Source organism: Macaca nemestrina, chromosome 10 (assembly GCF_043159975.1).
Source record: "Macaca nemestrina isolate mMacNem1 chromosome 10, mMacNem.hap1, whole genome shotgun sequence".
Lineage (NCBI taxonomy): Eukaryota > Metazoa > Chordata > Mammalia > Primates > Cercopithecidae > Macaca > Macaca nemestrina.
The window spans coordinates 61771320-61794598 of NC_092134.1; the positions used below are offsets into that span (position 1 = coordinate 61771320).

Consider the following 23279-nt stretch of genomic DNA (forward strand, 5'->3'; position numbering starts at 1 on the left):
GATGTGACTTATAGCACACACAATGAACTTGGGTATTTGATAGATGTTTGAAGTGTATGTTTGTGTATTCCTACATGGCTCAGATCACTTGGATGCAGTTTTCTGCAATCTTAGTGTTTCTCTGAGACAAATCACACATATAAATTTGTGTTATGCTCAAATTCTTTTCTTTTCCTTATTCTTTTTTTTTTTGAGACAGAGTCTTACTCTGTTGCCCAGGATGGAGTGCAGTGGTACAATCTCAGGTCACTGCAACCTCCACCTCTCAGCTCCAAGCGATTCTCCTCTCTCAGCCTCCCTAGTAGCTGGAACTACAGGCACGCACCACCATGCCTGGCTAATTTTTTGTATTTTCAGCAGAGACGGAGTTTTGCCATGTTGCCCGGGCTGGTCTCGAAATCCTGACCTCATGTGATCCACCTGCCTCGGCCACCCAAAGCACTGGGATTACAGGCATAAGCCACTGCACCTGGTTGCTCAAATTATTTTCTACTGTATCAATCATGTTGCAACAAGTTCACATTTATAGACTAAGCCTTTCAACAGAACTCATTTGTCTTGAAATTTGGTCATTGCCTTCTATTTACATTGATTGAGGTGCTTGATTAGTCATTTCTCTATTTATTGAATAAGTTGCATATTCTTTGGTTCACTTGAGCAGTCAAATTAGGATGTTTGGAACATTGACAGGTGTGGTGTTGTGGTAAAAACACTAGGCTTGAAGTTAAGATCTAATTTAATCCTAGCTTTGCAACTTCAGTTTTGTCATCTTAAGGAAAGATTTCTGAATTTTTAACATAATCTGTTTTAGCTACAAAAGTATCTCAACAGGATTGTAGATATTCTGTAACTTTATTATGTGATGTTTAAAGCTGTTGTAGATTACATAATATATAAATAAGGTTTCGTACATTGTTTCATCAGTCATCTGGGCCCAAGGCTAGATGTTTAGAAAAAAATGTATGGATGGACTTAATTTTATTGATACTTAAGCTGCCTCTACCGATGCTTTTCTAGGTAAATAAAAGACCAATTCTCTAATGCACAAATGTAGACATTGAATTTATTTCAGTTTAGAGGACTGGATTAATTTAGTCATCATTATATTCTATCAGTGTGGATAATCCAGTTGGTAATTAAGTGTTGCTGCTTGTTTCTATGCTTTATAAATTCTGTTCTTATTTGAAATGACTGTTTGTAGTTCAGAAGTCATTTTATTGAAAGTGTGGTTTTATTTTAATATTTTGAATCATTTTGCCTTATAACTTTCAGGAATGAGGCTGATAAGAAGTTTGTTCAGATTTTCGTTCTCTTTAATGGTGTTTTCCTTTGGTTGAGAGATTGAGAAAATGAGACCCTTTAATGATATCTTTAAAATAATTACCAGATATTATATAGGATTATTTTATTTTAGATTGTGGCTATCTTTTGGAGTATTCAAAAAATATTATTTTATTTTAAAGGATTACAAGATAAAGAACAAAATTTAACAAGAAGAATTAGTACCTCAGATATTCTGTCTGAAAAGGTAAGATGCTGCTTTGTAAGACTGTATCATCTCTGTATGACCCATTTTCACCTTGCTTTATTTTGTTCTTTTGTAAGGGAAATTGTCTTACTTTCACTCATTTTCTTTCATCATTCCTATAACTCCATTTGGACATAAGCCTTAAAGATAAGAAATTCTGTTGTGACATCTTGGAATCTCTTTTCCCTGGGTTCTGCAAATTATGTTTAATTAAATGTTATATATATTCATACAGGATCTTTTTTTATCATTTGTTTTTTTGAAACCTGTAATTTTGATCCAGATATTTTCTCCATTTTTTGTGGATTATCCTGTGTGGGTAAGCTTTTGGAGTTAGGTAGACCTTCACCTGGTATCAAATTCTATTTCCACTTCTTGTTAGCTGAGTGACCTTGTATAAACTATTTAGCCTTTGCTTGCTTCTATATTCTTTTCTACAAAATGAACTTAATGTCTTCTGTTATCTGGGTGGTTGTGAGGCTTCAGTATAATGAAATACAGAAGCATCAAGCACTGTGTTTGACATGTAACAGGCACTCAATAACGCAAGCCTTTTCAGTTTGTTGAATTAGAGATCTGAAATATCTGTAGTTTTTTTCTTTTGAGATTTCAGTTTGTTTTTCTGTACAAATTGAAATGATTTAAATGGTCTAGGAGCTTTAGGAAAAAGATGGCCCTGAATTTAGAAATCATACTATAACGTACACATACACATTTTTAAGACCCTCACAATAACCCTGTGAATCAAGTTGACATTATATACATTCATAGATGAAGTAAGAGTCCTGTGAGTAGATTAAGTGACTTGCCTAAAGTTATATAGGAATTAAGTGTCAAAGCAAGTAATTTAATGAGCTTGTCTGACTAATGGGAACTAACGAGCTTAGCTCTGTGCTCTTGCTGTTCAAGTAGCTACCTCACGTATCGTATAGATGGGGGACAGAATCAGTGGTTTCTTTCATGCCAAAGGGAGTAGTTGCAAAAAATAATCAAAAGCCTCACTGGGCGTGGTGGCTTATGCCTGTAATCCCAGCACTCTGGAAGGCTGAGGTGGATTGATCACTTTAGCTTAGGAGTTTGAGACCAGCCTGGGCAACATAGTGAGATCCCAACTTGAAAAATTAAATAATTTAAAACAAAAGAAAACAAAAAGACTTTGTCTCAGTGGAACAGTGAGGATAGCTTTATTTTAGTTAAACTCTCTACATGAGTACTGTTTAATAGAATTTTCTACAATAATGGAAATGTTTTATAGCTGTATTCTCCAATATGGTAGCTGTTAGGTACACATGGCTGTGAAGAACTTGAAAAGTGATTAGTGTGGCTTAGGTCCAAATTTTTAAATTCAGTTTTGGTAATTTAAATTCAAATAGCCACACGTGACTCATTGCTGCCATATTGAACAGCACAGCTCTAGAATTTCAGTACTAGGCAATAGAATTTGATACAGTTAAGTGACTGAGAACTTAAAAAAGGAATCATGATAATTTTAAAATTATTGCTTACATGTAGTTATCAACAGTGGAAAGGGTAACTGTATTCTGGTTTGGTTAAATTGAAGTACTGAAGTGTATGACAGTAGTTTAGGGCTTATAGTAGTTCATATTCAGGTGAAATCATTAGTTAGTATCCACTGTTTTCTTTATGTTTAACAATAGAAATAATTTAATTGGATTTTAGGAGAAAATATAATTACGATTTACCTATAAGAAAAAGTTACTAGATAAGTAGGCCTTCATCTTTTGGAATCTTTTTTGACTCTTCCTTTCCCTTCTATGCACATACATAAAGAAAAAACAGAGTTTGTGTTTAACTTCAAGGGTGGGGAAGACAAAGCTATCTTCCCACCCCTTATTAAAATCAATGGACTCTAATTATGAGCCTCTTCGGAGCCTCCCATTTTTCAGTTCTATTTTTGCTATCATGTGGAGAATATTTCAAAAGTGAAATGCAAAAGTTATTTCAATTTGAAAAAAGTCTCAGACATCTGCTTTTAACATTATTGTCCTGTTTTAGCTTTCCTGAAGAAAAGTCTTATGTTTTCAAAACATATAAAATATTCATATAAATATCTGTAGCCTTAGAACACATGTCAGATGTAAGCAAATCTCTGTAGATTTTTCCCTTCACTAGTAATTTAAAGAATTAAAAAATATACACATAAAAGAAAATTTGTACATTTGAATCTTGAGTATGTCTGTTGTTCTCTATTACTGGTGAGGCCAGCAAATCACGTGATCAGGGAACCACTTCCTCCTTCTTTCCTTACCTCTCCTGGGTCTTATTTCTTCATTGCATTTGCTGCCATCAGACTTTTACTCTTTCAGGTTTGGGGAGCCCTCTTAAATGTTAGCTACTAACTCTTTTATTTTTTGCATTATCCTGTTCTATCAGTTGTACCGCCTCACCAACCCTACGTTACATATATACACATATCTTCTGCAGACTGATCTTCTATTCGTATTTTAGGAATTACATTAGAGTCTTAGGCTATGGGAAGTAAATTAGTTTACTTATTTTATCTGTATTTGCCTTGTCATATTTGTCTTCAAACTTTAAATTTTTATCTTATAAAGGATTTGACTTGATAAAATGTATAAGCTAAATAATAGAATTAAAAAATTTTAGCTCTTTCTTTTTGCTTTAAAGAAACTTGGTGAAGATGAAGAGGAACTATCTGAATTACAGCTTCGCCTTTTGGCCCTTCAGTCAGCCAGTAAAAAATGGCAACAAAAAGAACAGCAGGTGATGAAAGAAAGCAAAGAAAAGTTGACTAAGACGAAAACTGTGCAGCAAAAAGTTAAAACAAGTACAAAAACACATTCGGCCAAAAAAGTTAGCACTACAGGTGATCATTTTTATTAAATTCTTGTGTTTTTGTTTTGTTTTGTTTTGTTTTTTGAGACAGAGTTTTGCTCTTGTCACCCAGGCTGGAGTGCAGTGGTGTGATCTCTGCTCACCTCCACCTCCACCTCCCGGGTTCAGGCGATTCTCCTGCCTCAGTCTCCCAAGTAGCTGGGATTACAGGCGCCCACCACCACGCCCAGCTAATCTTTTGTAGTTTTGATAGAGACGGGGTTTCGCCATGTTGGGTAGGCTGGTCTCAAACTCCTGACCTCAGGTGATCCGCTCGCCTTGGCCTCCCAGAGTGCTGGGGTTATAGGTGTGAGCCACTGCTTGTTAAATTCTTCTAGCTGAATTCATGTATCAGTATAGTTTTGGGATTTTAATTCAGAGTTTTGAGTTTGGGGAATTTATAGGGCCCTAAAATGAAAGACAGTCTTATATAAACAACTTAAGAGGAGCATCATCATTGATGAATCGATAATGAAAATATTTTTTAAGACTCTTATTTTTCTTTTATCTCCTAACAGATACTAATGTTTATGTATTATTTTATTTAAAGCTAAACAAGCATTGAGGAAGCAGCAAACGAAGGCATGGAAGAAGCTACAACAACAAAAAGAACAGGAAAGACAGAAAGAAGAGGATCAGCGGAAACAAGCTGAAGAAGAAGAGAGAAGGAAAAGAGAGGAAGAAATCAGAAAAATTCGAGATCTCTCAAATCAGGAAGAACAGTACAATCGATTCATGAAATTGGTTGGTGGCAAGAGGAGATCAAGAAGTAAAGTAAGAAATGCAAAAATATAAAATCAAAATGTTACTCTAAGTTTCCTTAAAGTCTTATTTCATAGATTCTGTCAAATAAGAAAGCTTCTTTTATAAATAACTCTTGGAAGAAAGGAAGGTAGATTATAATTGGGAAAGCATCTTTTGTAATTGTAGGTATTAGAGGACAAAATGAAGGCTAAACTTATGATTAGCAGAGACTACTTTTAGCTTTTTTACCATTTTCTATTTAGGTGAAAGTAGGATTACTAAATTGTGAAAACAAAACGGCTGTTTCTTAAGAACAGGGGTAGAATTTCATTAGTTTTTCATTGTTTAGTAATGTAGATTGACAAGTGTGTCATGACTAGTATGGACTATTTTAATGTTAAATCATCATATAGTAATAACCTTAGTGCATGTGGCTATTTTGTGTTTAGTGGTCAAGCATTTGTTGAACATTTACTATGTATATGAATATACTTGTTGTCTTCTCTTTTTCTTACTCCCTCCCTTCTTTTACCCTCTGCACCCAAAAAGAAGAAAAAAAGCCCAAAAAGAGTACACTTGAGAATGTATTAATGAAGAATAGAGGGATATTAAAGAGTAAATTCATTAATTGGAGTTAGATTTGCTTAATAAAGCAATATTGTAAATATTTATACTTTGAACTTTTTTTTTTTTTTTTTGAGAGGGAGTCTTACTCTTGTCGCCTAGGCTGGAGTGCAGTGGCATGATCTCGGCTCACTGCAACCTCCGCCTCCCAGGTTCAAGCGATTCTTCTGCCTCAGCCTCCCGAGTAGCTGGGATTACAGGCGCCCGCCACCACGCCTGGCTAATTTTTTTGTATTTTAAAAGTAGAGACGGGTTTCGCCATGTTGGCCAGGCTGGTCTCGAACTCCTGACCACATGAGCCACTGCACCGGGCCAATAGAATCTTTTTCTAGATATAAATATGGTATTATTTGCACATTATTCTTTACCTCCTCCTCGAGAGGTTTTGCGAGTTTTTAGTTTATTATAAACTGTCTCTGAGTGAAACATAGTAAGAAGTAGATAAGAAAACAGCATACAATAGGTAAACACATTTACCCAGAATTTGTAGTTTTCAGGTATCATTAATTTATTCATAATTAAAATGTTTTTGAATTTTTAGAGAAATGTTCTCTATGTAGTCATGATGACGTAAAACTTGCTTGTATTCCTCTAGTTTCTTAATCATACAGAAGTCATAAGTGTACAAGAGTTTGATGTCATTTTTACAAGAAGAGCTAATTATTTAGTGGCTTAGCTAACAGTGGGGGATTTCATCTGTATAGCTAGTATTTTGGAAATTCCATTATCTATCTCATACAGTTATGAAACGTCAGCTAGTGTAGCTGTCATTTAAATTGAATCTCCCAAAGATGTGATAGGCACATCTAACTGAATCACCATGATTTTTTATCCTCTTCCCTAGAAGATAACTATCAGTTCTTTTGTGATTTGTAACCCAAGACAGAAAATGCTTTGAAACTAAAAAAAAGTGTTGTATACTTAGTCTTCAGATCCTGACCTGAGGCGATCCTTAGATAAGCAACCTACTGATAGTGGAGGAGGCATTTATCAGTATGATAACTATGAAGAAGTTGCTATGGATACAGATAGTGAAACCAGTTCTCCAGGTATGAGCCAAAACTTGAAACCTTTGTGTATTTACATGTATTAAATAGAGAATAGTCATTATGGTACTCAAAACCTTGAAAGAAATGTGTCATGCAAGTGAGATTTGCTGATGAACTGTATGATGATAGACATTATTTGTTGTTATAAATACTTAGCAAACCTCAAATAAGTAATATTAACCTTTATTTCCGAGTGTTTCTAGATAGCCTTTAAATTAAAAAATAAATAAATAAGGCATTGTTTAAACTCTTAACTATTGCTCCAGAAAGTGAAGATTGGGCCGGATGCAGTGGCTCACGCCTGTAATCCCAATACTTTGGGATGCTGAGGTGGGCAGATTGCTTGAGGCCAGGAGTTGGAGACCAGCCTGGCTGACGTGACAAAACCCCGTCTCTGCGAAAAATACAAAAATTCGCTGGGTGTGGTGGCATGTGCCTGTAATCTCAGCTTCTTGGGAGGCTAAGGCATGAGAATTGCTTGAACCTGGAAGGTGGAGTTTTCGGTGAGCTGACATCGCACCACTGCACTCCCACCTGAGTAACAGAAGATTCTGTCTCAAAAAATAAAATGAGAAGTGAAGAATGGAAAAGATGAGAACACTACTCTTTAGAAAAACAAACTCTTGATGTTTATATCCAAGATTCTTTCTGCTTTAGTCAAAGAACAAAAGACCTTTTTTGCTATTTGGCTTCCTGTCTCTTTCTAGTATGATAATTTGTAGAAATTTTGAGACAGAAAATTATACTAGTGGCATCTCAGGAAAGACTAGTTAGAACTGGTCAGGGCTATAACTCTCCTTTAGGTTGCATTGTCTAGAATCTGACTTATCTTTGAGGGCCAGAGACTTGATTTTGTTGATGTTCAGGGGTGATTGGCTGTGAGAGACCTATTCCTTCACAAATAATTTAAAACACGTAAGACTGAGGCAGATAACAGAATGCAGTTGGCATTCCAGGAACTGGAGAATTTGGAAGAACACATAATCAGTGTAGTCACATGGTGAGACCAAACCAAAACTAGAATCCTACTTTGGTGTATCTAGACTAGAAACAAAACAAAATATGTATTATTTGGCTAGTGTTTACCAAAATGCTTATTTTTCAGGTTGTTATTGTAAGCTGGTATATGATGGTCTTACATTATATTATGTTTTGATAACGTAATTTAACTTGCTTTGGTCAATCTTTAATTTTCTTATTTTCAGATTCTTGGAGATGATTCTTCGTAATTCCCAAGTATTGACAATATTATTAATACTTTATTTCTATAAAATAACTTTATGATCTATGCTTTTTAATGATTTTGTGAAACATGTAGAGAACATACTTTCTATGCAGCTTTGTCTAATTTTTTTGCCACATTAACTGCAGATATTTATTTATATATATTTTTCCATTCAAGATCAATTTTTTTCTCAAATTTTGCCAACACAAACATACTATATTTGAGGAAATGTGCATTAAAAATATCTTTTAATTCACTTTATCTTGTATTTAAAAAAATGTTTTCCATATAGAGTTTTTCCCTTGAGGGGGAAAAAACAAGATAATTCAAATACAGTAAAAAACCAGTTTAGGATCTGAGGTTCCAGGCAGTTGAAAAATTGCTGGAAGGTTATTTTTTTTTTCACCAGGATACCACAATGGCAGAACAACTTAAAAATCAGAATACTAAAATGGTGGGGTGGTCCCGGCAGCTTCCCCATCCAGCTGGAGCACACAGTGCCACCAAGGTAGAGAGGCCAGGGTCAGAGGCAGTGGGCCTCCCAATGTCAGCCTGCCCATCCATGTAATGAAAGCAGAGCAGGAACTGCAGCTGCATGGCCTTGGGAGCAGGTAGACTTGTGGAAAGCCAGGCTTTGAGGCTGCAAATACTTTGAGTACCACTGGTGGTCCCAGAGCAGGTAGAGCCTGTATCTGCACCTCTGTTCCAACCAGCCTCCTGGCATAGGGCTAGGCCCACGTCCTGGCCTCTGCATCTTGATCTGGGCTGGGGCCGGTCCACCTCGTATTTCTGGCCAGTGCTCATACTGTAAGCCAATCACAAGTTATGTCAACTTCTTTCCTGTGTTGAAAAACAAGAATGACTGGGCACGGTGGCTCACACCTGTAATCCCAGAACTTTGGGAGGCCGAGGTGGGAGGATCACCTGAGGTCAACAGTTCGAAACCAGCCTGATCAACATGGTGAAACCTCGCCTCTACTAAAAATACAAAAATTAGAGCCAGTAGTGGTGGCTTGCCCCTAGAGTCCCAGCTACTCAGGAGCCTGAGGCAGGAGAATCACTTGAACCTGGGAGGTGGAGGTTGTAGTGAGCTGAGATCGCGCAACTGTACTCTAGCCTGGGCACTGAGCAAGACTGTGTCTCAAAAATAAATAACAAGAAAGCTTGACACAGAATCAAGAGCACAGTAGAAGTGCCTACTGTTATATTATTAACTGAATCAAACACCAGCAAACACTTTCCCTGTTCTTTGTCCTCCTGGATGATCCTGACATGGTGGGTAGCATGAACCAGCACGTAATGGACTTCATCTTTTCTGCCAGTAGTATCTAACATTCATGAATGAAGGCTCCTCTTGCTGAGGGCACCCTCTACCTTCCCACTGTCCTTTCAGACACCCTAGTGGCGGGCCCAACACACAGGTTAGAAAGTCCTCAGAAGCCTCTCCTGGCACCTGGCAGTGAGTCAGGGCTGGTTAAATCTGGATGAGGACAGTGCAAGCTGGAGGGCTTTCCTTGGAGATCAGTGCACTCACTAGGTCCACCCTCTCTCCCAGATACTAGGAAGGGAAAACATGCCAAGTCCGTAAAACGAGAGCACCATCAAATGTCAGACTATTAAACATTCAAATGTTCATGGGGCAGAACACTGAGCATAGACATAGCCTCTCTCTGCCACCTAATAACACAAATGTGACACAGCAGCCACATCTGCAGCGCTATGTAAAATGTTCCAAAGATTAGTGTAGATTCAGATGATCTCATTTGGGACTCAAGTCAACCCCATATAAGGCATGTGGATAATAATGTATTGACTTGTGAGACAACTGGGATAAAGAAGAAATGTTAGATTTTCTCTAAGATTATATAGTTAGTGGGTAGGGTAGTAAGAGTAGTCTTTGAAACTGCTATATTTCAGTGAGCCTAACAAGTCATTGAAGATAAAATACACAATTATTTTTATCTGCTACCAAGGAAGAAAAATGCTGAGATGCATCAACTGTAATTATTTCAAAATTAAAATGTGAAAAAATGTGCACCTTATTGACTAAATACACTAAGTCATTCTTCTCATTCCTGGTTTTATTTTCTTTCAACACAGCTTATATAGTCTGTATCCTCAACTTTCTTTTGCTCCACAAGAAGGGAATAATGAAGTCACCACATCATTGTTTTCCTTTGGCTAGGGCACTTTGGCAGGATTCAAGGGAATTTTTTGTTTCATTATTTCTTAAAAAGTATGCTTGTGGTTTTGCTGTTTGTGTGTGTGTGTGTGTGTGTGTGTGTGTTTTAAGTGTGCTTCTAGCCTTTCCTGCTCTATTCCCTGCTCTCATCATTAGGTTAAAAGTGGAACAAAGTGAGAGTTTTGAGGGACTAATCATTAGTTTGAAGTGAATGACTGACTTTATGATGATATGACAATTTTAAATGGCTAGAGATGGACTTACGAGCGTTAAAGATTTTATCAGAGGTTGATAAAATCTAATTTGCACTCCACCTAGATGTATTTCTTCAAACATAACATAAACCTAATGTATTGCTGATGAAATATTTCTGTTACTAAACTCTTAACAAAAAATTTGTTTACAGCTCCTTCACCAGTGCAACCGCCATTTTTCTCTGAATGTTCATTGGGGTATTTTTCTCCAGCACCATCTCTTTCTTTGCCTCCACCACCTCAGGTTTCTGTAAGTCAAAATTGATTTCTAAGAAAATTATTTTATCTTGTCTTTTCTAATTTGTTTTTAAAAACAAATGAATGGTTAGGTTTAAAGACGGCTTAAAAAATCAGAATTGCTTACGAGAATTAATAGCAATGAAATATGTAGAATAAACAGTTGATTAAAGCAGCAAGCTATCCATTTGGTAGATTTTTTTCATAGCTAATTTTTAATTTCATGTTGACTTTTAGGTACCTATCATGTTTCCTTCTTCTCTTTACTGTTATCTAGTAGCTACTCAGAAAATTTATTCAAAAACAGAAGTTATCTACTGTTTTGGACTGTCTCTTTTTTAGGGAATTGGAATTTACGTGCATTAGGATGCTTCTAAAAATTGATATTCTCTCCTTTCTCCTCTTTTCATAAAGATGGTTATTTTTAACTTGAAAATCCAGCAAAAGAAAAGCATTTTCTATGAAGTTAATTTCTTTCTCCCCGTCTCCAGTCCTCCCACTAAAAACAAAACAAAACCAAAAAACAAAAACAATAAAAGGAAAAGGAAAAAAAGGAAGTAGTGGAATCAGACATTAAAAGTTTTGACATTATTTTTAGATTGTGAGAGCCTAGAGATCAAATTGAGTATCTCTCAGTAGGTGTAAGAGGGAACCTTTCCGTTTCAGGAAAGATGCCTAGTGTGTTTCTAGAACATATATGGTGAGGGGAATATTAGAGCCAATAGTGAGAGAGAAAACAGCACTTTCTTCGTTGTAATGTTTTCTTTTGGGAAATAAATAAATGAACTAAATGCCGAGAGAAATACTGGAAGATCTTTGATGCAAATACATACCCAAATTCAGGGATTTGTGTAAAATTAGTTTCCTTTATAGATATTCTATAAGAAGCCATTTTAAGAGAGTAGTGGTGATTCTTCTTGATACTTAATTAATGATTAAGGTACTCTGGACTGTTATTCACAGAATCCCTTGGTTTCTAATTTTTATTTTTTACTGAAATATGTCTTGGGTTTCAGTATCTCTTCTTGCTTTCAGGTAGTCATCTAGAAGGAAGGACCCTGTATAGTTTGATATCTGTATTTTCTAGAATGCTAAATGTATATAAGAATGAGAACAGAGAGGTTTCTATAATTTTCCTTGAAGTTAATAAATGTTTCAAATATATATATATTTTTTTAATTGTAAAAATAACACTTTTTCGTGGTTGGCTATTGATTTCTGGGTTTGTTTTGAGGTTAACATATACTTAGCTTACTATACTTAACAGCTAAAATAATAATATAAAGTTTATTTTTTTCTAGTTTAATATTGCTGCAGAGATAAGCATTTGAGTTGATGAAATTTGCATTGTAATTATTTCTTTTTTAAAAAAATAGTCTCTGCCACCTTTGAGCCAGCCTTATGTGGAAGGCTTGTGTGTTTCTCTTGAACCTCTACCTCCTCTACCACCATTACCACCTCTCCCACCTGAAGATCCAGAACAGCCTCCAAAACCACCTTTTGCAGATGAGGAAGAGGAGGAAGAAATGCTGCTTCGAGAAGAACTACTTAAATCTCTAGCAAATAAAAGAGCTTTTAAGCCAGAGGTAATTTAGGTACCTGAACCTCTAGGTGGTGCTCTTGAGCTTAGCTTTACGGTAGTCCTACTTTTTTCTGGTTACTTGGGATTCATTGGACTTTTCTGCCAAGTGGGGATAATTCTAACATGCTCCAGATTTTTTTTTTTTTTTTTTTTTTTTTGAGACGGAGTCTCGCTCTGTAGCCCAGGCTGGAGTGCAGTGGCCGGATCTCAGCTCACTGCAAGCTCCGCCTCCCGGGTTCACGCCATTCTCCGGCCTCAGCCTCCCGAGTAGCTGGGACTACAGGCGCTGCCACCTCGCCCGGCTATTTTTTGTATTTCTTAGTAGAGACGGGGTTTCACCGTGTTAGCCAGGATGGTCTCGATCTCCTGACCTCGTGATCCGCCCATCTCGGCCTCCCAAAGTGCTGGGATTACAGGCTTGAGCCACCGCGCCCGGCCCATGCTCCAGATTTTTAAAGGTGGCAGAAATTTATTTTTATTTGGAATGTTTCATATCTTTCTCTTCCTTATATAGGAAACATCCAGTAATAGTGACCCACCTTCACCTCCAGTTCTGAACAATTCACATACTGTGCCAAGAAGCAATCTATCAATAGTCAGTATTAACACAGTGTCTCAGCCTAGGATACAGAATCCAAAGTTTCACAGAGGACCTCGTCTTCCACGAACTGTGATCTCGGTAAAAACAAAAATTTAATGTTACTTTTATTCAAACAGTTGTGAGAAATTTCTATGAAGTTTAGCTGTCCTGTTTTCTACCCCTTAGTTTATTTATATATACACATATATTCACATATAAATACAAATTTTTAAAATTTATTTTTAATTTATTGATAAAATGAGAGCAACACCTTCACTTGAAAACTGGTAGAGTTTGGTGATAGTGTGTTGGGGGAGTTATTGTTTTCATCAGAGTGGTATACTTTCCTCTGTCGTTTCTTCAGCTTTTTTTCTATAGAAATTGGCTTATTCAGATTTTCTATCTTTTTGGAGTCAAAATTTTAATAAATTGCATGTTTTTTATTTCTCCCATCTCTTTGTATACTTTGTGTGTGTTTTCCAACCAATGACTATACTATTATGGAAGAAATTATTAGTGATGTTTATTAAGGAAGTTGAAATGATAGTTTGTTTCTATCTTGTTTTCTAATGGCTTCAAAGTAAAATAAATAGAACAAAGACAAGTTGAAATCTTGCCTCTGTTAGGTAAGCCAGTTTTGGCAATTTACCCTCTATATGTAACCACAAAGTATAGAATTTTGATAATTATGTAAAATTAACAAAATAATTTTTCTTTGGTTTTAAAAGAGTTAATTTAAATTGCATTGTGGTTCTTTATATAGAAAACGAAAATAAAATTTTAATGAGAGTAATTATAGTATAGAAAGACTTAAAGAGTATACAACATTTTATGTCTTGGGCATGTAACCAGTATTGGTTGACACAGTGGATTATGTAATACAACCCTAGAAGGAGACATAAACTGTCTACTTGGAGCCCATTATTTTTGTGGATTGAAATTCAGAGAGGTTAAATGACGTCCTTTTGTTATCACGAGTAATAAATATATTGTCTTTGCAGCTTCCAAAGCATAAATCAGTGGTTGTAACACTAAATGATTCAGATGATAGTGAATCTGATGGAGAGGCTTCCAAGTCAACAAATAGTGTTTTTGGTGGATTAGAGTCCATGATTAAAGAAGCAAGACGAACTGCTGAGGTAAGTGCAATAATTAAAGGTGGAAAGAAAGATAACCTTTTGACAATCAGTAAAGTTTATTTTTTCCTGAAAATTAAACCATAAAGTTACAAATTTTTAATAACATTGATTTGTGAACATATTTTAAGTATTTGTGCTACGAGGACTTTATATAATGAAGCATGTATCAATGTAGATTGATTTTACTATTAAAAGTTTCCATTATTTGTGTTTCCTATTAAGTGTTTCCTTTTTCAAAATAGTAAAATTGGTTGGATAATTGTTGTTTGTAGTAAGGAGACTATTGTTTTAGAGTTGTGTTGTGTTACCAGAAAACAGTTTTTATTAAAATTTATTATCTAAGTACAACTTCTATCCTTTTTTCCCTATTTCAATTGTTGTTTAGCTATTAAATAATACAATGATTTTCAGACTGTAGATCTTGACTACTTGGTGGCATATATAATTTAGTAGTTATCAATGAACACTGTTTTAGAAAAAAGAATAGAAAATGATGAAGACATTCAGGTATTTCTAAATAAATTCAGTATACGCTGGGTTGCAATGTAAAATATAAATCTTAGTATGGAATTTTGGAAAGCTGATGATCTAGTTGACTTCAAATTTTTTTTTTTTTTTAGCAAGCTTCAAAACCGAAAGTACCTCCAAAATCTGAAAAAGAAAATGATCCTTTGCGAACACCGGAGGCTTTGCCTGAAGAAAAGAAGATTGAATATAGATTGTTAAAGGAAGAGATTGCCAAGTAAGTGTAATTTTATGTAATTTACATTAAAAGTATGTGATGTTTTCAAAACTTCTCTTACAGAGTTCATTGGCACTGGGAAATGACTGATGATAGTTTTATCCAAGATACAGAGTTAATGTTTTATAACTCACACAGAAGAGGGAGCTGGATGATCATACATAGACTTGAATAGAGTGATGTGCTGAGACATAACCAGCTTAGAAAAAAGATGAAAACTCTCAACGAGAAGGACTCCACTATCAACTTTGAATGTTAACTTGGGTCATGCATATTGGTCATCATCTTTATTATTAGTCGGTGTGATTAATATTGTTACCGCATGAAGTAGAATACGTTTTAAAATTAGTTTAAGTTTATTCTTGGGTATAATGCATATATCCTTTTTGATAATTTTAGCCGTGAGAAACAGCGTTTGATTAAATCAGATCAGCTGAAGACAAGTTCATCATCTCCAGCAAACTCTGATGTGGAAATTGATGGTATTGGCAGGATAGCAATGGTTACTAAGCAGGTTACAGATGCAGAATCCAAACTGAAAAAACATAGGTGAGCCTTGTTATCTTCACATATCTAATTGTTCCTGTAGTAGAGAAATATATTTTTGTGGTATATGTTATTAATAAGCATACTGTAGAATTATACATTTTCTCACTTAAACTTTGTAGAATGTAGAAGTCTGTCATTTTGTTGAATGATACTACATTTACATAAAGTAATGAAATTAATGTTTAAGTAAAAATACCAGCCAGGCACGGTGGCTCATGCCTATAATCATAGCACTTTGGTAGGCCAAGGCTGGTAGATCACTTGAGGTCAGGAGTTTGAGACCAGCCTGGCCAACATGGTGAAACCCTGTCTCTACTAAAAATACAAAAAAAATTAGCCGGACATGGTGGTGCATGCCTGTAATCCCAGCTACTTGGGAGGCTGAGGTGGGAGAATCGCTTGAACCAGGGAAATGTGTGCCCACCGCACCTGGCCCAACACTGAGTATTTACTATAAGTTTTCAACAGTAATTGACATTACCTCAAGCTTAAATGGTGTTTTTGTTTTTTTTAAAGAGATCAGCCTCATAGTTACTATTATCAGTGTAGCAGTGTTACTTTAAATACCTGTGTGATGAATATAAAAATATTCATCCCTTTAAATTTTTATCTGTGTCCCACTGTAGATGCATTTTTAAAAATTGTGTTACTACTTTGAAAATTTTTTATTCTGACAGTATTAGTCTGCTCTTGTAGGGAAACATTAACAAGAATTTTGTTATTTCTCATTTAGGATTCTCTTGATGAAAGATGAATCTGTTTTAAAGAATCTTGTGCAGCAAGAAGCCAAGAAGAAAGAATCTGTTAGAAATGCTGAAGCAAAGATTACAAAACTTACAGAACAGCTTCAAGCCACTGAAAAAATTCTTAATGTTAACAGAATGTTTTTGAAGAAGCTTCAGGAACAAGTAATTATTTTAAAATACTGTAGTCTCCCATTTACTACACATTTTTATAGGCCAAATTTTCTGTAAGACAAACCACCATATACTAAAGCCAGCAAAATATGTGTAACCTATAGTTTCTCATTGATAAATAATATTGGAATATTTTTATTTTCAGTTGAATAAAGCTGCGGTGTTTGAGAAGAAGAAATTTCCTGTTTTAAGGTTTTCATTTACATTTTGAGGATTATTCTATATTTTCAGATTCACAGAGTTCAACAGCGTGTTACAATTAAGAAAGCTTTGACTCTAAAATATGGAGAAGAGCTTGCTCGGGCAAAGGCAGTGGCTAGTAAAGAAATAGGAAAACGTAAACTGGAACAAGATCGCTTTGGGGTGAGTTTTTAATAGAAATATTTTACTTTTAGAAAGCAGAAAGTTTTTATGATAGTTTTAAGGGTAAGATGTATATATAAAGTAACTCTTTGCTATAAATTCCAAGAGATTAAGATTAAAGCTTTGTTTTTAAATGACATCCACATTTTTGGATGCCTACTTTATTATTTTGTCTTGACTTTGTTTTTTTCATAAGTCATAGATTAACTAGCAAAACTTTTGGCTACTTACGTTAAACTCTGTTTTATTCTCCATATTGATTTAGTTTTGGAATGTTAGCATTGTATGGTGGGGATAGCACAATTATCTTACCAGAAGTTGTTTATAAAATCACAGTGATGTAAAGTATTTATATCATTTTTCTCCCTTAGCCAAACAAAATGATGAGACTGGACGGTTCTCCAGTATCAAGTCCAAGAAAGCATTCAGCAGAACTAATTGCTATGGAGAAAAGACGGTTACAAAAGCTGGAATATGAATATGCCCTGAAAATTCAAAAATTAAAAGAAGCCCGGGCCCTTAAAGCAAAGGAACAACAAAATATCTCTCCAGTTGTGGAAGAGGAACCCGAATTTTCTTTACCTCAACCCTCACTTCATGATCTGACACAAGATAAATTAACCCTGGACACTGAAGAAAATGATGTTGATGATGAAATTTTGTCTGGTTCAAGCAGAGAGCGAAGAAGATCCTTTTTAGAATCCAATTATTTTACTAAACCTAACCTTAAGCACACTGATACCGCTAACAAAGAATGCATAAACAAACTTAATAAAAATACGGTGGAAAAACCAGAACTTTTTCTAGGGTTAAAAATTGGTGAATTGCAAAAATTATATTCAAAAGCTGACAGCCTAAAACAGCTGATTTTAAAAACCACCACAGGCATTACAGAGAAGGTTTTGCATGGTCAGGTAATTGAACATTTCATATTTTCTCTAAAATCTGGAATTCACCCCAGCCTTACTTGCCTTACAGAATTTTATTTTCTTTTGCAGGAGATTTCTGTAGATGTGGATTTTGTCACAGCACAAAGTAAAACAATGGAAGTGAAGCCATGTCCTTTTAGACCCTACCATAGTCCTCTTCTAGTTTTTAAGTCCTACAGGTATAAAAGAAAGATTCAATAAGCTTGAATTTTGGGATTTCTCTTTGGTTTTTAATATTTTACCTTGAAAATTTGATGATAATGAAAAAGCAGTTGAATCATTGCTCTCGATAACCAGACTTAACCCTTTTAAGGAACATAAAAATTAAGTGTCCTGCTGTTGGGCTCAAACCACACTCTTGGATTTATCAATTCGTATCAAATTCCAGTTTCTGGCTATTGGTAGAAATGTGGAGAATTTTGGATTTCTGTTTGTTAGGGATTTTAGGAAAAATAATTGGAGTCTTAGAGGTTTTTTTAATTTTTGATTTTTAATTTTACTGTTATTCAGTGTAAGAAGTGCATTGGCCAGCCTTCAGAGTATTTATTTAGATGTTTTCAAATGATTAACTTTGTGGGTCCCCCAAAGTTTTTAGACTTTTAAAAGTTGTGAGAATGTTAAAGGGTTGCATTTTTTTTTTTTTTTTTTTTTTTTTGAGACGGAGTCTTGCTCTGTCGCCCGGGCTGGAATGCAGTGGCCGAATCTCAGCTCACTGCAAGCTCCGCCTCCCAGGTTTACGCCATTCTCCTGCCTCAGCCTCCCTAGTAGCTGGGACTACAGGCGCCCCACCTCGCCCGGCTAGTTTTTTGTATTTTTTAGTAGAGACGGGGTTTCACCGTGTTAGCCAGGATGGTCTCGATCTCCTGACCTCGTGATCCGCCCGTCTCGGCCTCCCAAAGTGCTGGGATTACAGGCTTGAGCCACCGCGCCCGGCCTGGGTTGCATGTTTTTATCTGAAAATTGTAAGGCACCTTCTAGGTAGTATAGACTTTTTCCAGATTTTCTTGTCTTAGCTGGTGATGTGTGTAAGAAATACCAGTATTATATAGTATTTTATCATGTGGTGAGAAACTACTTTTAGAATACAAGGTTTTTTCTATTTCAACTGTTTTATGTTCTTGGTAAGCGGCTTGTTTCTATCACTTGATATTCTGGGTGTTTTCTCGAATTAATTTTGGCATTAATTTAATTTGATAAAAACCTCATAAATAGTAAGTATGGAAATTTTAACTTGAAAAAGAAAAACTAAAGTTTTCTTAGTTTTCTGAGGAATATTTATTGGGCATAATATACCTGTTCACTCTTTTCACCTTAGATTTAGTCCATACTATCGAACCAAGGAAAAACTTCCTCTGAGCTCAGTGTCATACAGTAATATGATTAAACCGGATCAGTGTTTCTGCCGTTTTGATTTAACAGGAACATGTAATGATGATGATTGTCAATGGTGAGTAGTTTTTGTGTACCTTCTGTAATTTGAAAAACGGTCTTATTTGCTTAACTTTGATATGTACATGATTATCTTTTCTGTGTTTTTTTTTATCTTAGGCAGCATATACAAGACTATACGCTTAGCCGAAAACAATTATTCCAGGACATTCTGTCATATAATCTGTCTTTGATTGGTTGTGCAGAGACAAGTACTAATGAAGAAATTACTGCTGCAGCAGGTTTCTAAAGATTTCTTATTCTCTCTCAAATGAAAATTGAATTTAAGCAACTTAAAAATTATATGTTTAGTTGTTGACATTGTAAAATACTTACTATAATTCAGTGTGTTTACCCATAATGCTTTATCTAGATTTGCTGTATCCAGTATAATTAAGGTAAAAATTTACTTCCTCTGTTATACTAGCCACATTTCAAGTACCCAGTGGCCACATGTGGCAAGTGCATGCCAGCACAGATTTAAGACATTTCCAACATTGCAGAAAGTTCTTTGGACAGAGCTCATTTAAATATTTAGTTCCATTTATTTAAAAGAAAATATTAAGCTATTTGTATAGAAACTTTCCTGTTGATTTTACTTACTGTTTTCAAAAATAGAGGAAGGCTGGAAATTACGATGGCTGTTGTTTCCAATTCTATAACGAAATAAGACTTCATACACTTTGTGTAGAAAGCAGAGATTACTGTCACACATTGTGAGCAAATATTATTAAGCTTTTTCTCAAATTTGGTGCCAAGTAATAAACCTTAAGCTACAAATCTTTTGAAAGTAAAGGAAATAATAATTACTAAATTTGGTGTTATCACAGCCCGGAGTGATTGTAACGTCACTGAATCTATTTTATTGCTCCCAAATTGGGACTTTAAGTTAATTATTTAGTTCATTTCAGGAACTATTTTTTTTTAGCCTAAATTGGGTATATGATGTGGTAGGATTTGCTATAGTAGTTAAGATAGTACAGGCTTTGCCCTTTCAAATGCCATAGGTGTTATTGACTAGTACCATATACTCGCCTTTAATTCTTAAACTAGTTCACATCTTACATTTTAATTATCCTAGTCTCTTAATTGATATTTGTCATGAAGATTGCATTGCATGTATTTCAGAAAAATACATTGAGAAACTTTTTGGAGTAAACAAAGATCGAATGTCAATGGACCAGATGGCTGTTCTCCTTGTTAGCAATATCAATGAAAGTAAAGGACATAGTAAGTACATATATAAGAGAGAGAGAGAGTGTGTGTGTGTGTGTGTGTACTGCATCTCTTTCTGAAAAGGACTTTTTAGTTTCTGTATGACAGATTTTGTTGGTATTATGTTCTTAATACAAAATACATATCATTTCAGGCTGGGTGCGGTGGCCCACGCCTGTAATCCCAGCACTTTGGGAGGCCTAGGCGGGCTGATGACTTGAGGTTAGGAGTTTGAGACCAGCCTGGCCATCATGGCGAAACCCCGTCTCTACTAAAAATATAAGAAGTAACCGGGTGGTGGTAGCGTGTGCCTGCAGCCTCAACTACTTGGGAGGCTGAGGCAAGAGAATCACTTGAACCCAAGAGGCGGAGGTTGCAGTGAGCAGAGATTGCGCCACTGCACTCCAGCCTGGGTGGCAGAGCGAGACTTCTGTGTCAAAAACAAAAAAAAAACAAAAAAAACACATATCATTTTTAAGATGGAGTAAATGTAGTTCTTTTCAAATATTGAATATACTTCAAAATGTTAAAAAAAAAAAAAAACTAGTTATATCAATTAACAATCTTCTCCTATCTACTTTAGCTCCTCCATTTACAACCTACAAAGATAAAAGAAAGTGGAAGCCAAAGTTTTGGAGAAAACCTATTTCAGATAATAGCTTCAGTAGTGATGAGGAACAGTCTACAGGACCAATTAAGTATGGTAAGAAGTTATGTAATTTAAGATCCAGAATTATTAAATTGTGGTGTTCCATCTTTATTTAACACTTTGCTACTCCTTTGGTGTATCAGCCTGCCTAGTTAAAAAAATGTTTTTTGTAAAAACGATGCCATTGGGTTTTTAGGCAATACAGTTAATTCACTGTGCAGGATTGCCTCTGAAATTGTAGGATATTTGTGTTCATGGCTTCTCTCCAGTAAATGCAAGCAGTACTGCTTAGTAAATAATTATGACTGCTTCAGATATTTCGAAACATACATTAATTGTCTGGGAAGGTAGCTTCCATTTGAGAACCACTGCCCAGCCTGTGTCCTCCTTAAGGGCAGGTGTTCTATTTTACTTCATCTTTGAATATGTTTTCTGACATGCAGAAGGCTCAAAAAATGAGAATGAACAAATGATAGATGAACTAATGAACAGAATAATGTATGAATGAGTACCTGTATGTTTGGCACATTTTACTTTCTAATTTCAAGTTTGCATTATTTGTGAATTAGCAAGTATCCAAGAGATGAATACTATTATAAACACTTTTTTTCTAGTTTAGATATAGTAAAGTAATCTTTATAAAGTATGACTTTTAATTACTTAATTATAATTTGCAATTTAACAAATGTGAATTCATTTGATGATAATGAAAAAGCAGTTGAATCATGGTTACTGATAAGTCGACTGAAAAGGTAATGTCACTTAGCCTTAAAATAGTAGAGTCCTAATTACTCCTTTTGTTCTGGTGTAATTTTTAATAGCTCCTCTTTCCACTCAGAAGGGTCCTGGTTTGGGCAATAAATAATGTCATAGCTCTACCTTAAAGCTATGAGCTAGTACATATCATTAGAATCTTTAGGTTTTTAAGTTATTTTAAAGATGAGAACAATTGTTTTCTTTTTCTTGCATCTGTGAACTAAAGAAAATATGAAGCTAATAATACTTTTTTTTTTAAATAGCTTTCCAGCCAGAGAACCAAATAAATGTTCCAGCTCTGGATACAGTTGTCACTCCAGATGATGTCAGATACTTTACAAATGAGACTGATGACATCGCTAATTTAGAAGCAAGTGTGCTTGAAAATCCTTCTCATGTACAACTTTGGCTCAAGCTTGCGTACAAGTACTTGAATCAAAATGAGGGGTAGGTCAGCTTCAAATCTTTGTGTAAACAGTTGCACATTTATATTTTTATGTTTGAGGTTTTTTTTAACCTATGGTAATCAGTCAGGTTTCTTTCCTAGTATCAATAGAGTCTTTGTTTTTTGACAAAGCCAAAAGCATTTTATTGTTTAAAAGCTATTAGACAAGTTTAAGATTAGATCTTGAGTTTGTGTGCATGGCTCAGTGTATGGGTAATAAATTATACTAAAGTTTTTTACTCCAGTAGGCTCTTATTTCAAAGTAGGATTAGTTAAAACAGTAAATTCTGATTGGTGGAATGATTGATTATTGTTTTTTTAAAAAATCATAGTAGTCATAGTTTTTTAATAAAATTATGATAAAATAATGGTGGAACGGGTTAAATTTTGTTAATTTGTAATGGATATTTAAAGCTTATCTGAGAACCTCCAAATTATGGTGAATTTTCTTTTTGTCTCTGTGTCATATTAAATTATATGTATTTAAATAAGGTAAATAGTAATAACTTATACAACCAATAGTTTGTATTGCAAATGGCATCTTCTAACTTCTTGGTAGTATAAATAAGCCAAGAATAGTCTTTTCATAATTATAACTTTATAGTTACAATAATTCAAGGGTTTTTTTTTTTTTTTTTTTTTACACATTTCTTTGAAATATTTGACTATCTTAAAAGCTTTTAAATAAGGCAGTGCTGCAGAGTGCTAATAAACCCACACATGCCTGGATGTGTTGCTTATTTAACTTTCCTGTGTGTCATTTCCATGTTAATGGGATAAATACAGTGTTTTCTTTTCTGACTCATTTACTGAGTGAAGGCCAAAAGAACTGTACATTATTTTATGAATAGGATCATGAGAAAGAATTATCTTCTCCAAGAGATAGCAAGCCCTTGACCGTTGAAAAGAACTATTATACTGAAAGCTTTGATATTTTGTACTTGCAGTAGCTGGCCTTGAGAGAGAGTCGTTTAACTTTTCCCATTCTTGAACAGTGTAAATCATAAAAGGTGTTGCTGAATATAGACATAAAGCACATTTGAAGTTGATAATCTTAGTGGTTTTATAACACTGTGCTTTTGTCTGTGGTAAATGCTTACTGAACGTTCACTTAAAACATTGTTGAGTCTGTGGAAAATCAGAAACTTTCAGGCGCGTGATTTAAAATCTTAATCTAGTACCCCTTTTCATAAGTGATCCTGGCTTCTTGGTAAATTCTAATAAAAATGGAATTTTAAAATTGATTCATTGTATTAGCCCTGTTTAAATTTTCAAGCAGGTTCTAA

General features: G+C 35.0%; 1 protein-coding gene and 1 non-coding gene across 2 annotated transcripts in view; one reads left to right on the top strand and one right to left on the bottom strand.

Moving 5' to 3' along the window:
- LOC105473369 (zinc finger C3H1-type containing) overlaps window positions 1–23279 on the top strand; it is a 55491-nt gene that overhangs the window by 14614 nt on the left and 17598 nt on the right. Inside the window, exons 3-21 of the mRNA XM_011727157.2 lie at window positions 1464–1528; window positions 4178–4376; window positions 4935–5158; window positions 6678–6801; window positions 10615–10712; window positions 12076–12285; window positions 12796–12960; window positions 13863–14000; window positions 14621–14742; window positions 15142–15291; window positions 16025–16199; window positions 16440–16571; window positions 16943–17485; window positions 17570–17679; window positions 18816–18947; window positions 19049–19170; window positions 20057–20158; window positions 20727–20846; window positions 21812–21995. Of these exons, the coding sequence (XP_011725459.2) occupies window positions 1464–1528; window positions 4178–4376; window positions 4935–5158; window positions 6678–6801; window positions 10615–10712; window positions 12076–12285; window positions 12796–12960; window positions 13863–14000; window positions 14621–14742; window positions 15142–15291; window positions 16025–16199; window positions 16440–16571; window positions 16943–17485; window positions 17570–17679; window positions 18816–18947; window positions 19049–19170; window positions 20057–20158; window positions 20727–20846; window positions 21812–21995 (3115 nt within the window). The remainder of the gene's footprint in view (window positions 1–1463; window positions 1529–4177; window positions 4377–4934; window positions 5159–6677; window positions 6802–10614; window positions 10713–12075; window positions 12286–12795; window positions 12961–13862; window positions 14001–14620; window positions 14743–15141; window positions 15292–16024; window positions 16200–16439; window positions 16572–16942; window positions 17486–17569; window positions 17680–18815; window positions 18948–19048; window positions 19171–20056; window positions 20159–20726; window positions 20847–21811; window positions 21996–23279) is intronic.
- On the bottom strand, window positions 9631–9754 carry LOC112425169 (small nucleolar RNA SNORA17). Its single transcript, XR_003016221.1, has one exon. It is a non-coding gene; the product is annotated as a small nucleolar RNA SNORA17 (small nucleolar RNA).